Here is a 16,177-nt window from a genome sequence, read left to right as displayed (position 1 = left end):
ACAGCCGACACATTGCACGGGGCCTCGCCACACCCCTCAGTGACCCGAGTGCCGAGAATCCCCGAACATCGACACCCGGATCCGGGTCACTGCGCCCGACACGTCACTCCCACAATCCTCCGCGACTCCGGCCTCCGGGGATAACGGGAGAGAGAGAGAGGGGTGAGTGCGGCCTTCCCCTCCCCCTCACTAATAATATATATACTCGCCTTCCCCTCACTAATAATATATATGTGTATACTCACCTTCCCCTACCCCCCTTTTATTTATTTATATACCTTCCCCTCATTAATTATATATGTATATACACACACACTATATGTATATACTCACCTTCCCCTCCTAGATATATATATTTATATACCCCCCCCCCATATGTGTGTGTGTGTGTATGTGTATGTGTATATATATATATATATATATATATATATATATATATATATATATACACACACACTATATGTATATACTCAACCCCCCCCCCCCCTCCTCCTAATTATATAGATGCATACCTTTCCCTCCCCCCTACTAATAATATATATGTATACCCGCCACTTAGTTACCCTCTCCTCCCCCCCATATATGCTTGTACCCCCCAATATTATCTATACACCCCCCCATAATATCTATACTCCTCCCCCCACATATATACCCCCACGTGGCTGATCTTTCCTCTCCACCCCCTTTATAAACTCACCACCCTTATACAGGGACCCCAATCAGACAATGACATCACACCTCTGTGTATGACATCATCTGTAAGGTATACAAAGGAACAATCGCACATCCCACCGTCCAGTATGCAGTATACAGAGTCTAGTGTGCAGTGTACAGTATACAGAGTGCAGTGTACAGTGTACAGAGTCCAGTGTGCAGTATAGAGTACAGTATACAGGGTCCAGTGTACAGTATACAGAGTGCAGTGTACAGAGTCCAGTGCACAGGATACATAGTCCAGGGTACAGAGTGCAGGGTACAGAGTGCAGTGTGCAGTAACTATACAGAGTCCAGTGTGCCGTATAGAGTACAGTGTCCAGTGTACAGTATACAGGGTCCAGTGTGCCGTATAGAGTACAGTGTACAGTATACAGGGTCCAGTGTGCAGGATACAGAGTGCAGTATACAGAGTCCAGTGTACAGTATACAGAGTCCAGTGTACAGTATACAGAGTCCAGTGTGTAGTATAGAGTCCAGTATGCAGAGTCCAGTGTGCAGTACAGGGTACAGTGTACAGGGTACAGTGTACAGTATACATAGTCCAGTGTACAGGATACCGAGTACAGGATACAGAGTGCAGTGTACAGAGTCCAGTGTACAGGATACAGAGTGCAGTGTACAGAGTCCAGTGTACAGGATACAGAGTGCAGTGTACAGAGTCCAGTGCACAGGATACAGAGTGCAGGGTACAGAGTGCAGGGTACAGAGTGCCGTATAGAGTACAGTGTACAGTATACAGGGTCCAGTATGCAGGATGCAGAGTCCAGTGTGCAGAGTCCAGTGTGCAGTATACATAGTCCAGTGTACAGGATACCGAGTACAGGATACAGAGTCTAGTGCACAGGATACAGAGTGAAGTGTATAGGATGCAGGGTACAGAGTCCAGTGTACAGGATACAGAGTGCAGTATACAGAGTCCAGTGCACAGGATACAGAGTCTAGTGCACAGGATACAGAGTGAAGTGTATAGGATGCAGGGTACAGAGTCCAGTGTACAGGATACAGAGTGCAGTATACAGAGTCCAGTGCACAGGATACAGAGTCCAGTGCACAGGATACAGAGTCCAGTGCACAGGATACAGAGTCCAGTGCACAGGATACAGAGTCCAGTGTACAAGATACAGAGTGCAGTGTACAGAGTCCAGTGCACAGGATACAGAGTGAAGTGTATAGGATGCAGGGTACAGAGTCCAGTGTACAGGATACAGAGTGCAGTATACAGAGTGCAGTGTACAGGATACAGAGTCAAGTGTACAGAGTCCAGTGCACAGGATACAGAGTCCAGTGCACAGGATACAGAGTCCAGTGCACAGGATACAGAGTCCAGTGCACAGGATACAGAGTCCAGTGCACAGGATACAGAGTCCAGTGCACAGGATACAGAGTCCAGTGCACAAGATACAGAGTGCAGTGTACAAGATACAGAATGCAGTGTACAGAGTCCAGTGCACAGGATACAGAGTCCAGTGCACAGGATACAGAGTGAAGTGTATAGGATGCAGGGTACAGAGTCCAGTGTACAGGATACAGAGTGCAGTATACAGAGTGCAGTGTACAGGATACAGAGTCAAGTGTACAGGGTACAGAGTCCAGTGTACAGGATTACAGAGTGCAGTATACAGAGTCTGGTGCACAGGATACAGAGTGAAGTGTACAGGATGCAGGGTACAGAGTCCAGTGTACAGGATACAGAGTGCAGAGTCCGGTGTACAGAGTCCAGTGCACAGGATACAGAGTCCAGTGCACAGAGTCCAGTGCACAGGATACAGAGTCCAGTGCACATGATACAGAGTCCAGTGCACAGGATACAGAGTCCAGTGCACAGGATACAGAGTCCAGTGCACAGGATACAGAGTGCAGTGCACAGGATACAGAGTGCAGTGTACAGAGTCCAGTGCACAGGATACAGAGTGCAGTGTACAGAGTGCAGTGCACAGGATACAGAGTGCAGTGCACAGGATACAGAGTGCAGTGCACAGGATACAGAGTCCAGTGCACAGGATACAGAGTCCAGTGCACAGGATACAGAGTCCAGTGCACAGGATGCAGGGTACAGAGTCCAGTGTACAGGATACAGAGTGCAGTGTACAGGATGCAGTGTACAGGATGCAGTGTACAGGGTGCAGTGTACAGGATGCAGTGTACAGGATACAGAGTGCAGTGTACAGGATACAGAGTGCAGTGCACAGGATACAGAGTGCAGTGCACAGGATACAGAGTGCAGTGCACAGGATACAGAGTCCAGTGCACAGGATACAGAGTCCAGTGCACAGGATACAGAGTCCAGTGTACAGGATGCAGGGTACAGAGTCCAGTGTACAGGATACAGAGTGCAGTGTACAGGGTGCAGTGTACAGGGTGCAGTGTACAGAGTGCAGTGTACAGGATACAGAGTGCAGTGTACAGGATGCAGTGTACAGGATGCAGTGTACAGAGTGCAGTGTACAGGGTGCAGTGTACAGGGTGCAGGGTACAGGATGCAGGGTACAGGATGCAGGGTACAGGATGCAGTGTACAGGATGCAGTGTACAGAGTGCAGTGTACAGAGTGCAGTGTACAGAGTGCAGTGTACAGAGTGCAGTGTACAGGATGCAGTGTACAGGATGCAGTGTACAGAGTGCAGTGTAGAAAATGACATTATGGTGGGATGTGACTGGAGTCAAGCAACTGTCTTCTGGCTTGACTCCAGTTGGGATGTGTATACTGGACTCTGTATACTGTCCCTCCGCCCACACCACACAGGGGAGTCGGCCCTCCGTCCACTCCATGCAGGGGCCATAGAATCACCTGTGATAGACTCCCTTCCTCTCCATCCTCTATACAGAAGCCATGTCCCTCTACATCCTATCATTGTGCCTTCTCCGTCATTCTGCAGGTTTGAAGATGGTGAGGGGGTCACTGCATTGTCTCCCCGCAGGGTGACCAGGAACACACAGACTCAGGTAAGTGATATTCCCGTGACTCAGGAGGCAATCCTAAACTTTTCTTTTCTACCTGTACACGCATTGCCACTGTATATGTACTTTATACGGTCAGTAAGTGGCTAAAACACCTACTGCTTCAACATGCTCTTTTGATGTTTATTGAAGCTTCAATGATGCACATCAAATGCCCTGTGTGTGTTGATTTTCTATTTGTTTTAAAGGGGCTCAGTAGTACCTCCACTCATTAGTACTTCTGTTCAGCAGATCCATAGCTCAGTAGTAACCCCCAGCTCCCCTGCTCCCCCACTCAGTAGTAACCTCAGCCTTGCTAATTCCCTGCTCAGTAGTAACCCCCGGATCTGCTGCTCCCCCGCTCAGCAGTAACCCCAGCTCCGCTGCTCTCCTGCTCAGTAGTAACCCCAGCTTTGCTGATGCTCCACTCAGTAGTAACCCCAGCTCTGCTGATGCCCTGCTCAGTAGTAACCCCAGCTCTGCTGATGCCCCACTCAGTAGTAACCACAGCTCTGCTGATGCCCCCCGCTCAGTAGTAACCCCAGCTTTGCTGATGCCCCACTCAGTAGTAACCCCTGCTCTGCTGATGCCCCCCGCTCAGTAGTAACCCCAGTATTGCTGCTGCCCCACTCAGTAGTAACTCCCAGCTCTGCTGCTCCCCCGCTCAACTAATGCCCCGCTCAGTAGTAACCACCAGATCTGCTAATGCCCCACTCAGTAGTAACTCCCAGCTCTGCTGCTCCCCCACTAAGTAGTAACCCCAGCTCTGCTAATGCCCCGCTCAGTAGTAACCCCAGCTCTGCTAATGCTCCGCTCAGTAGTAACTCCCAGCTCTGCTGCTCCCCTGCTCAGTAGTAACCCCAGCTCTGTTGCTCCCCCGCTTAGTAGGAGCCCCAGCTCTGCTGATCTCTCACTCAGTAGTAACCCCAGCTCTGCTGCTCAGTAGTAACCCCCGGATCTGCTGCTCCCCCGCTCAGTAGTAACCCCAGCTCTGCTGATGTCCTGCTCAGTAGTAACCCCAGCTTTGCTGATGCCCCACTCAGTAGTAACCCCAGCTATGCTGATACCCCCTGCTCAGTAGTAACCCCAGCTTTGCTGCTGCCCCACTCAGTAGTAACTCCAAGCTCTGCTGCTCCCCCGCTCAACTAATGCCCCGCTCAGTAGGAACCACCAGATCTGCTGCTCCCCCACTCAGTAGTAACCCCAGCTCTGCTAATGCCCCACTTAGTAGTAACCCCAGCTCTGCTAATGCCCCGCTCAGTAGTAACCCCCAGCTCTGCTGCTCCCCCACTCAGTAACTCCAGCTCTGCTGCTCCCCCAATCAGTAGTAACCCCAGCTCTACTGCTGAGTAGTAACTCCCAGCTCTGCTGCTCCCCTGCTCAGTAGTAACCCCAGCTCTGCTGCTCCCCCGCTTAGTAGGAACCCCAGCTCTGCTGATCTCTCTCTCAGTAGTAACTCCCAGCTCTGCTTCTCCCCTGCTCAGTAGTAACCCCAGCTTTGTTGCTCCCCCGCTCAGTAGTAACCCCAGCTCTGCTGCTCCCCTGCTCAGTAGTAACCCCGACTCTGTTGCTCCCCTGCTTAGTAGGAACCCCAGCTCTGCTGATCTCCCACTCAGTAGTAACCCCTTGCTCTGCTGATCCTCTGCCGCTCCGTGCTCTCTCTCTCTCTGGTCTCCGCTTACCTTCGGTTATAGCATTCTCACTATCCTGCTGCACAGGTGTGATGTCGGAACCAGACGCTCCCAGAATACAGTGGATGTAAAAAGTCTACACACCCCTGTTAAAATGTCAGGTTTCTGTGATGTAAATAATGATACAAAGATTAATCATTTCAGAACTTTTTCCACCTTTATGTGACCTATAAACTGTACAACTCAGTTGAACAACAAACTGAAATCTTTTAGCTGGAGGGAAGTAAAAATAAAAAAATGTAATAATCTGGTCACATAAGTGTGCACACCCTTACACTAATACTTTGTTGAAGCACCTTTTTGATTTTATTACAGCACTCAGTCTTTTTGGGTATGAGTCTATCAGCATGGCACCTCTTGACTTGGCAATATTTGCCCGCTCTTCTTTGCAAAAACACTCCAAATCCATCAGATTGTGAGGACATCTCCTGTGCACAGCCCTCTTCAGATCACACCACAGATTTTCAATGGGAATCAGGTCTGGGTTCTGGCTGGGCCATTCCGAAACTTTCATCTTCTTCTGGTGAAGCCGTTTCCTTTGTTGATTTGGATGTATGATTTGTGTCACTGTCATGCTGGAAGATGAAGTTCCTCTTCATGTTCAGCTTTCTAGCAGAAACCTGAAGGTTTTGTGCCAATATTGACTGGTATTTGGAACTGTTCATAATTCCCTCAACCTAGACTAAGGCCCCAGTTCCAGCTGAAGAAAAACAGCCCCACAGCATGATGCTGCCACCACCATGCTTCACAGTGGGTATGGTGTTCTTTTTGGTGCTGTGCAGTGTTGTTTTTGCACCAAACATTTTTTTGGAATTATGGCCAAAAAGTTCAACCTTGTTTTCATCAGATCATAACACATTTTTCCACATGCTTTTGGGAGACTTCAGATGTTTTTGCAAAATTTAGCCGGGCTTGGATGTTTTTCTTGGTAAGAAAAGGCTTCCATCTTGCCACTCTACCCCATAGCCCAGACATATGAAGAATACAGGAGATTGATGTCACATGTACCACACATCCAGTACTTGCCTGATATTCCTGCAGCTCCTTTAATGTTGCTGTAGGCCTCTTGGCAGCCCCCCTGACCAGTTTTCTTCTCATCTTTTCATCAATTTTGGAGGGACGTCCAGTTTTTGGTGCCATATTTTCTCCACTTGATGATGACTTCTTCACTGTGTTCCATGGTATATCTTCTATATCTATATCTCTTCTCCTGTCTAATACCTTTTAACAATGAGATCCCTCCGATGCTCTGGAATCTGTCTGCGGACCATGGCTTTTGCTGTAAGGTGCGACTAAGAGAATGTCAGGAAAGACCTACTAGAACAGCTGAACTTTATTTGGGGTTAATGAGAGGCACTTTAAATGATGCCAGGTGTGTACTGACTCCTATTTAACATGAGTTTGAATATGATTGCTTAACTGAACACAGCTACATCCCCAGAGGGTGTACATACTTATGCAACCGCATTATTTTATTTTTACTCCCCCCCTAAAACATTTCAGTTTGTTGTTCAATTGAGTTGTATGTTTTTTATAGGTCACATTAAAAGGTGGGGAAAGTTTCTGAAATGATTTATCTTTGTCTCATTTTTTTACATCACAGAAACTTGACATTTTAACAAGGGCGTGTAGACTTTTTATATCCACTGTATATACACACCAACACATTCCTTGTAATAGGAATTAAAGTGATCCAAATATATATATATTTTTTTAAAGGGATAGTGTAAAATAAGAAAAATACATTTTTAAAGCGCCCCGTCCCTCCGTGCGCGCGATCAGACGCGAATGCATATGCAAACGGTGGTCAAACCACACATGTGAGGTATCGCCGCAATCGTTAGAGCGAGAGCAATAATTCTAGCCCTAGACTTTCTCTGTAACTCAAAACTGGTAACCTGTAGAAATTTTAAAATGTTGTCTATGGAGATTTTTAAGGGTCAAAGTGATTTCACGAATGGGCGCAATTTTGAGGCGTGACATGTTGGGTATCAATTTACTCAGCGTAACATTATCTTTTCACAATATAAAAAGAAAATTGGGCTAACTTTACTGTCTTCTTATTTTAAAATTCAAAAAAAGTGTATTTTTTTCCCCCAAAAATTGCGTATGCAAGACCGCTGCGCAAATACGGTGTGACAAAGTATTGCAACGACTGCCATTTTGTTCTCTAGGGTGTCTGAAAAAATAAAAAATAAATATATATATATATAATGTTTGGGGTTTCTAAGTAATTTTCTAGCAAAAAAAAAACCTGATTTTACCCACTTGCCGCCTGCCATATAGCAAAATAACGTTGGCAAAGTGGTTGAGACGTCATAGGACATGGTCAGGGTAACAAGCCGCTGGGCGCGATCGTTGCTGCGGCGTTTCTGTCTGACACACGCTACTCCGATCTAGATAAAGATTGTCTGGCAGAGACTCTTTACCATGTGATCTGCTGTGTCCAATCACAGCTGATCATGATGTAAACAGGAAGAGCCGCTTATCGGCTTTTCCTCACTCGCGTCTGACCGATGCGAGTAGAGGAGAGCCGACCTGCTGCTCCTCTGACACGGGGGTCTGCACTGATTGTTTATCAGCGAAGCCCCCCCCCCCCCCCTCAGATGCCCACCAGGACCACCAGGGATGGGCACCACTGATGACCACTAGGGATAGAATCCCTGGTGGCCATGGGTGGCAATGTGTGCCTACACAGGATGCCAATGTGTGCCTACAAATGTTGCCAATGTGTGCCCACACGTGATGCCAATCAGTGCCCACCAGCAATACCTGCCAGTGCCTCCTAATCAGTGATGCCAATCAGTGCCATCTATGAGTGCTACTCATCGGTGTCCATGAGTGCCCATCAGTGTCACATATCAGTGCCACCTTATTCGTGTCCGGCAGTGCAGCCTCATCAGTGAAGGAGAAAACTAACTTATTTACAACATTTTATAAGAGAAACAAAGAAAAACATAATTTTTTTCAAAGTTTTCGGTCTTTATTTGTTTAGTGACAAATAAAAAGCCCCAGAAGTGATCAAATACCACCAAAAGAAAGCTCTGTTTGTGGGAAGAAAATGATAAAAATGTAGTTTTGGTACAGTGTAGCATGACCGCGCAATCGTCATTTAAACAGCGACAGCGCTGAAAGCTGAAAATTGGCCTGGACGGGAAGGGGGGTAAAGTGCCCGGTATTGAAGTTGGTTAACTTGTAAACAACAAGTTTGAAAATTAGGCCCGGTCTTAAAGTGGATAAGGCAGCGTTGTCAGAGACTTCTATGGAGGCTTTGAAACACCAAGAAAGAAACATTGGGGATAATTTTTGAAGCAAAGCAACTGCAATGTGTGAACAGGACTGTAAGGTGATCAATTTATTTAGTAAGAGGAGCTTTGGCATTCAGAGTGCTTTTTAAAAAAATAAAAAACACGCCAAATGCGACATTTTGAAGCAAGTGTAAACGGTCCCTAACCGAGTCAGGGCAGTTCTAATGGAAAGGACATTGTCCACCACAGGGATTTAAAAAGCAAGACACAATTTGAAAGTTGAGCAGATCTGTTGTAATACCGGTGCAAAAAATAAAATTCTACCGCTAGTAATACTGTTTTATTCCTCTAGGAAACGGCCGTCCGCTTGGCACCAATGGGGAAACGACATCAGACGTAGCGTTGGTGCAAGCAGTTCGGACATGAAGACGCTCTTCTTTAATGCCACAGTTAACGAAGGTTGCGGTGAGTGGAAGCCAGAGGGCAACCCCCAGCGCAGAGAGGAACGGGCACAGGGCAGGTTTCTACAAGGCACCACTGGACAGGATGTGCCACATACAAGCGAGCAGGAGAGTCCGCCACAGCCAGACCAGAAACGCTTCACCTGCCCCCAGCTACTCTGCGACAAAACCTTTGCCTCAAAGTACAAGCTCTGCAGGTAGCGGTCGTATTGCGGCATGCATAGTATTATTTGTATTTTGTTAAGCCACATGACCATTCCCCCAACACATGTATGTTTCATATGAACGCTTCGGCTTCAGATGCCAGAAGCAGAGCCTATTTCTTCTGGGTCACAGCATTGGAATTAGGAATACAAAGCTGATGCATATTTGAAAGCCAGTCATTGAGCGCATATTTGGTGCCATCGGTTTTGAGCTTGTGCGTCCCAAAGCCAAACTGAACATTCAATTTACAGTAAGGGCCAAGTCCCACTAGATGGGGTGACAGGTGTTTTACCGTCACTGCAGGGACGCTCAGGAAACAATTTTTTTCCTATGTGCCCCATTCGGGCTGTGATAAAATGCAGACATGCTGCATTTTATCTCAGCACACCGGCCCAAATCGCACTGCAGTGTAGCATGCCACCCGATATTGCAGTGAAGAAAGTGTATGTTTTGTACACTTCAGATAAAGCTTGTACAAGAAAAAAGAAGAGGGATGGTGCGGTGTGCTGAATCATGCACCGTACCGCCACCCTACCCTCCCCTAACCAGCTGGCACCGCAGAGCGGCCGGAGCACTGCATGGCTCCAGCTGCTCTGAGATTTGACCGAGGGCACATGTGCATTTGCCCTAAGCCACGGTTCACACCGAATGCGGTTTTGAAATTGTGATACTTCAGCATGGTTTCAAAGCCAGTCAGTGCGATTTCTGACATCGGTGCTACTCCATGCACAGATGTCAATGGACGTCGCACATGATACCTCCAAAAATAATGCCGGAAACTTTTCAAAGTTGGTGTCGCACCGATTTGACTGGTTCCATAGCCGGAAATGGGGTGTGACTGATCTGTCAAATCGCATGCTGCACAGAACGTTTGCGCTCTGTGTGGAAGCAGTGGTTTCTCTGCAGAGGTCTGACATGTCCTGAGCTTTCCAATCAGTAGGCACCATGGGTTTTTGCTAATTGGAGAGGCCTAAAGCTGATGCAGGAGGCATGTTAGACCTCCGCAGAGAGAACACTGCTTCCACACAGAGAGCAAGAGGCCACCTCTGCAGCATGCTGGCAGGGGACAGGCTTTTCTATTGACGTGGTGGCTGCTTTGTAAAGAAGGGGAATGGTAGGACTTTGCATATATTTTGCTTTGATGCACCTGCAAAGTATTTAACCAATTTAAACGGAAAACGAATAAATTTATTTTCTGTAATTGTTTCTAGGCACATGGCTACCCACTCTATGCAGAAATCACACCAGTGCTTTCACTGTGGCAAAATGTTCCACCGCAAGGACCATCTGAAGAACCACATGCAGACCCACAATCCAAACCGCGTGGCTCTCCAGTGCCCAGAATGCAGCAAGAACTACAGCACCAAATACGGACACCGCCGCCACCTCGCCTTACACGCCATCGCCCGGGGAGACCTGAGTTGCACCATTTGCCTTCAGGTCTTCAGAGACCGCCAGTCGGTGTTGGAGCACCTGAAGAGTCACAACCACCGTCCGCCGGCGGGCAACCGGGAGAAGAAGTACCCATGCGAGCACTGCGATCGGTGTTTTTACACCCGCAAAGACGTGCGGCGGCATCTGGTGGTGCACACCGGGCGGAAGGATTTCCAGTGCCACTGCTGCGCGCAGATGTTCGGCCGCAAAGACCACCTGACGCGGCACATGAAGAAGAGCCATTGTGAGGAAGTGCAGATCAAGCTGGAACCCCCAGATGATTTCAGCCACGTGAGCTGCCGACCAGCCATCGTGAAGGAAGAGCACGGGCCGGTCATGTGCATGCAGCCTCGAGATAACATAGCAGCCGGAGCGTACACTACACCATTTCAGCCAATGCCAAGCGCCGCCCTTCCCCCATCTCTGATGCCAAATTCCTTGCCCTTAGGGCTTAACTACCCCACCGAAAGTGCACCTACCTTCTCAACAGAGCCATCGAGCAGGTTCCAGTTCACATCTACCTCATACTTTCCAAAAAGTGAGATGGATCCTTATATGTCCGATGGATCTGGAGGCTTCACCCTCCCCTCCACCGATTTGTCTTCTTTTCCACCTCAAGCGTCCTTGGATGAGTCTTTCCTCTCGGCGTTGTGCGATCCTCTATCCTCGGGCATTGATTTCAGCCATTTTCTCGGATTTTTGCCCATTAACTTCCCTCCGTGTAACCTCCCGGTCACCGGCCCAGAACCGACGGTGGGAGAAAATCAGTCATTTTTGTCTTCTTTGGGCCATGCGCAGATGCCAATGGGCTCCATGGCTGGAGACCTGGCTATGCCTCATTTTACCTCAGACATTAATTCTACCACATTGCCTCAGTTTCACCAAGCCTTCAAGTAAATATGGTGAAAACATTTGTTTGTTTTTTTGTTTTGTTTTTTTGTTTTTCAATTCTTACCTCATTTTGTTGCCATCTTCCAAGCAAACATGTTAGCCACCATCAAGACCTAGAGGTCCTAGGTGACCCTACCTGTCTAGTTTTGGCAAAAACCTGTTTCTCCCACCCCCCCTCCCCAATTGTTCAGCAACAGAGAATCTTACCTCAGGACCAGAGACCAAACCATTCCACGTTTGGTGGAAATAAGAAAGATACCCGACAAATGTGAAACTGGTGGCATTGGCGGAGGGTTGGACAAGATGGCAGGCGTGGTGTTGCTTGAGCCTGCGTTGACACCTCCTCCCCTTAGCCACCTCTGGATGTGTGTAGGAATGGGTCTTCTGAATGAGAACCTGTTTTGAGTCCTCTGTTACCATAGCAGTGCCAATTCTCATCTACCTCTTCTAGATCTACGTGAAAGACTATTCCCTTCCGGAGGAGACCAGTTTGAATCCCTCACAGTGGGATGGTTGTACTAATCCCAGTCGTAGAGCCCACTTCCTTTCCCCCGTCTCATAATACCTCACTATGCAGTTTACAATGTACATAGTCTTCTGACAAACGATAAGCTGTGCCAGGGTGCTTTGGTGCCCCCGTGATGGCATTTTTAAAGAAGTGCTTTAGTTTTGACCACAGTGTTCAAGTTAAGTCCTGCACACATATCTTGCCTATGTTAATCAGGATTACAGCATAACAGTATTCATTCCATGTCTTCTGTCTATATACCTATCAACACAGTGTTTTCATGATGACTTCTCCTAGAGGTTCCACAGCAGTTGGATAGACTACTTGCTGGGGGGCCTGACTGGTCTGTTACAGCCCTCAGCCTATTACGTCTCTTATGGGCAAGCTGAGGTTTGTGTTTCATTTGAACCCTTATCTGAGGTCAACCATGCTACAGTGGTCTGGTTGCTGTGAATGCTCATTTAGTTTGTTATCTACAGTTGCTGATCCCTTAAACAGCAGTTCATACAGTCTACGAATGCCCAACAAATGTCCAAGAATCCAGAGGTTAATGATAACATTGGGGAATGGTGGGGTCTGTTTGGGTCCCCCAAACACATGGAATGGTGTTCTGCTGTGAACCAAATTTGTAATTACAAAAACGTTGAATCTTTTGGACATTTGATTGGCACTTTCCCTAGACCAGCCATTCTCAACCAGGGTTCCTCTAAGGCAGAGGTCTCCAAACGTTGTAAACAAAGGGCAATTTTATTGTCCTTCTGGCTTCAGGGGGGCCAGACTGTGGCCATCGGGAGTAGAAAATGACCAAGCATCAGCTGGAGTAAACAATGACCTATCTTTGGTGTCAGTGAGATAATTGGTATCATTGGGCCCCATTGTTAGAGCCATTGGGAGGAGTTGTTGCGCATTATTGGTGTCACTGCGAGAAATTGTGCCACATCCTTGGTGTTATTTGGCAGTATTGTGCCACCTCGATGGTGTCATTGGGCAGAATTGTGCCACCTCATTGGTGTCATTGGGCAGAATTGTGCCACCTCGTTGGTGTCATTGGGCAGAATTGTGCCACCTCGTTGGTGTCATTGGTAGCAATTGTGACCCTTCATGGGTGTCAGTGAATGAAATAGTCCCTCAAGGGTCAGACAAAAGCAAAGAAAGGGCCGCAGTTTAGAGACAACTGATCTGGTGGTTGATGGGTGTTCCTTGACAATGTAACTGATTGACCTCCCACTTGATGGTGCCCGAATGGTTCTGAGTAACATACCACATACAAAACTACTAGATAAGCAGAACGACCGCAACAGTAATGTAATACTGACATATAATCACACACGTAAGTTGGCCTTGATGGAGGTGTGTTTTTTTTTCAACCCCACCTACTATGTAACATAGCAGAGTCAATGGACACCCCGATTATCTTTTCAGCTGTCTGTTATGGTGGCACTCTGACCACCAATGTAAAGAGGACATTCTTCTTTGACTACCAATTTAAGGGGTGGGGGGATATTGGGGCAGTCTTCTCACTGTCCATCAATGTAAGGGGGACATTCCCAATGACCACCATTGTAAGGAACATTCTTCCCACTGACCCCCAATGTAAGGAACATTCTTCCCACTGATCACCAATTAAAGGAACATTCTTCCCACTGACCCCCAATGTAAGGAACATTCTTCCCACTAATCACCAATTAAAGGAACATTCTTCCCACTGACCGCCAATGTAAGGGCATTCTTCCCACTGACCGCCAATGTAAGGGCATTCTTCCCACTGACCGCCAATGTAAGGAACATTTTTCCCACCAATGTAAGGGCATTCTTCCCACTGACCGCCAATGTAAGGAACATTTTTCCCACCAATGTAAGGGCATTCTTCCCACTGACCGCCAATGTAAGGAACATTTTTCCCACCAATGTAAGGGCATTCTTCCCACTGACTGCCAACGTAAGGAGCATTCTTCCCTCTGACCGCCAGTGTAAGGAACAATTCTTCCCACTGACCGTCAATGTAAGGAACAATTCTGACAGTCAATGTAAGGAGCATTATTCCCACTGACCTCCAATATAAGGGGCATTCTTTTCACGACCTCCAATGTAAGGGACTTTCTTCCCACTGATCACCAATGTAAGGGACATTCTTCTCACTGACCACCAATGTAAGGGCCATTCTTCCCAATGACCTCCAACGTAAGGGGGATTCTCACTGACCACCAATGTAAGGGGCATTGTTCTTTCAGACCTGGAAATTATATCAAAGCCTCTTTTGGGGTACAAAGGTTGAGAAAGGCTGCATTAGACTGTATGTGAATTCTGAGATCTGTGTGTAGGCCCACTGTGTGGAGGTTTCCCGCACCAGATTTACTGTGCCCAGTGACCATTGAGTTGAATCCATTGTATCCAGTGCCTCGTATTTCACTTTTGATGTCCACTGATTGCAGATAAGGGCACAGAGTGCACACAGCCTCAGAGCTGTAGATGGCTGAGTAGCTTCCCTGAGTGTTAATGCAGAATGTATTGATTACACAGATCGTATTCTTTATACAGTCAGATCATTCCGGTGTCAGCGATATCTGCCACATCCAATTCCATGTACAGCATCCACACCAATGATTCGTATTCATTTTAGCTGCACCATCATACTAGCAAAAGTTCCATCCGCCCCGCCAAATTCAGAGGTCTACAGGTTGCTTGTTAGGCTCCTGAAATACTCAGTGCTGCTGGAAGACTCTGCAGCTTTCATTAAAACAAGCCATAGATTATACAATTTTCGAAGGAAGGAAAATTGCTTGAGTCCCCCATCAACACAGTCCGTGTTGGGGGGAATCCCTCCCGCTGCGCTATTGTGTTCTGACAGCGGGAGGTTTCCCCACTGTATAATGATCACTGCTGGCTGCTATAACCACCGGCAGTGACTGCACAAGAAAAAACAGGCTGGTTATACTGAAATCCAATCATGGCTTGGCTTCAGTACAACCAGCCTGCCCATAGATAGATTGAAAGCTGGACGGTTCCTGCTGGATGGTTCCTGCTGAACCGGACAAATCTTGATCCATCTATGGCAGGCTTACTTATGTCTTTTTAGCTCCACCCCCTTTATTCACATTAGGGCACTGCCCCGTCACAGTAATAGGAAAAGTAGAGCTGGCGACTCCGATCATTCTTATAGTAACTTTATTAATTAAGTGAGTAAAAAGCACAGGGGCTAATGTCCCTGTTACACTGGTACTAACTAGAGTTGCACCAATACCCTTTTTCTTACTGGCTGGTACGAGTGCCGATACCTTTGGGGTGCGATTTAAAATCATACAAAATGAATTGTCTCAAGTCGCACTGCAAAGAATCGCATGCATTTTGAACAGGAATGCAACGAGATTCCTGTCCGAATCGTATGCTGTTTCCCGCACCGCACCCGTGACGGCTTGTCATAGTGATTTCAGCCTGGCTTTACACAGGCGAGGTGCAGGGAAATCCCTGCATGCGATTCAGACAGGAATCTCACTGCATTCCTGTTCAAATTGCAGTGTGATTCTTTGCAGGGCGGCTTCAGCCCATTCATTTTGTATGGACCCAACTCGCACTTTAAAAGGTATCGGTTTCAGGTATCGGAGCATTTTCACAAGTGCAAGTGAAAATACTCGGCATTGGTGCGTCCCTAGTACTAACAATAGCATGGGGACGTGGTCACCTCGAGCTGCCAATCAGAATATCTGCATTAGAAGCACGCGGTGGATGCTGTCGGTTGTTAGATTTCCAGGCAGCTTCTGACTTTTTTTTTTGTGCTTTTTTCTGAAACGCACTACAGTCCACCTAACAGCCGCTGCGTTTTTGGAAAGGGTCAGGGGCTTCTTTTAAAAGCAAAACAGTGCGCTTTTGGTCCAATAAACCTCAATGGAGAAGCCGCAGAAAAGCATGTAGTGCATTTTTGCCACGTTTTGCATTTTTTTTTTATATGTGCCCAACAACAAAATTGGCAAACCACCCCCCCCAAAAAAAAAAAAAAAAAAAAAAACACAAAATGCACAGCAGAGACGGATCAAAAGCAAACTGCATAGGTGGGACCCAGGCTTGAAACTGGAGCACTGGAGCTGATTGG

At 47.3% G+C, this 16,177-nt stretch overlaps 1 protein-coding gene across 1 annotated transcript; it reads left to right on the top strand.

Moving 5' to 3' along the window:
- Window positions 1–20: 20 nt before the first annotated feature.
- On the top strand, window positions 21–12,328 carry PLAGL2 (PLAG1 like zinc finger 2). Its single transcript, XM_077460498.1, has 4 exons — window positions 21–162; window positions 3,593–3,659; window positions 8,945–9,250; window positions 10,469–12,328. Exons 3-4 carry the CDS (start codon window positions 9,015–9,017, stop codon window positions 11,586–11,588), a joined length of 1,356 nt encoding a protein of 451 aa, XP_077316624.1. The 5' UTR covers window positions 21–162; window positions 3,593–3,659; window positions 8,945–9,014; the 3' UTR covers window positions 11,589–12,328.
- The last annotated feature ends 3,849 nt before the right edge of the window (window positions 12,329–16,177 follow it).

This window comes from Lithobates pipiens, unplaced genomic scaffold, assembly GCF_037356315.1.
Source record: "Lithobates pipiens isolate NorthernLeopardFrog02 unplaced genomic scaffold, aLitPip1_a1.2 Scaffold_28, whole genome shotgun sequence".
Classification (NCBI taxonomy): domain Eukaryota; kingdom Metazoa; phylum Chordata; class Amphibia; order Anura; family Ranidae; genus Lithobates; species Lithobates pipiens.
Note: the sequence above shows the minus strand (reverse complement) of the source record. Positions and strands in the feature narration are given on the sequence as shown.

What these genes read in the sequence shown, in the direction of transcription:
- PLAGL2 (XM_077460498.1), top strand. Translation starts at nt 9,015, where the DNA reads ATGAAGACGCTCTTCTTTAATGCCACAGTTAACGAAGGTTGCGGTGAG. An exon ending in TCAAAGTACAAGCTCTGCAG is followed by an intron (nt 9,251 to 10,468) that starts GTAGCGGTCGTA and finishes AATTGTTTCTAG; the next exon opens with GCACATGGCTACCCACTCTA.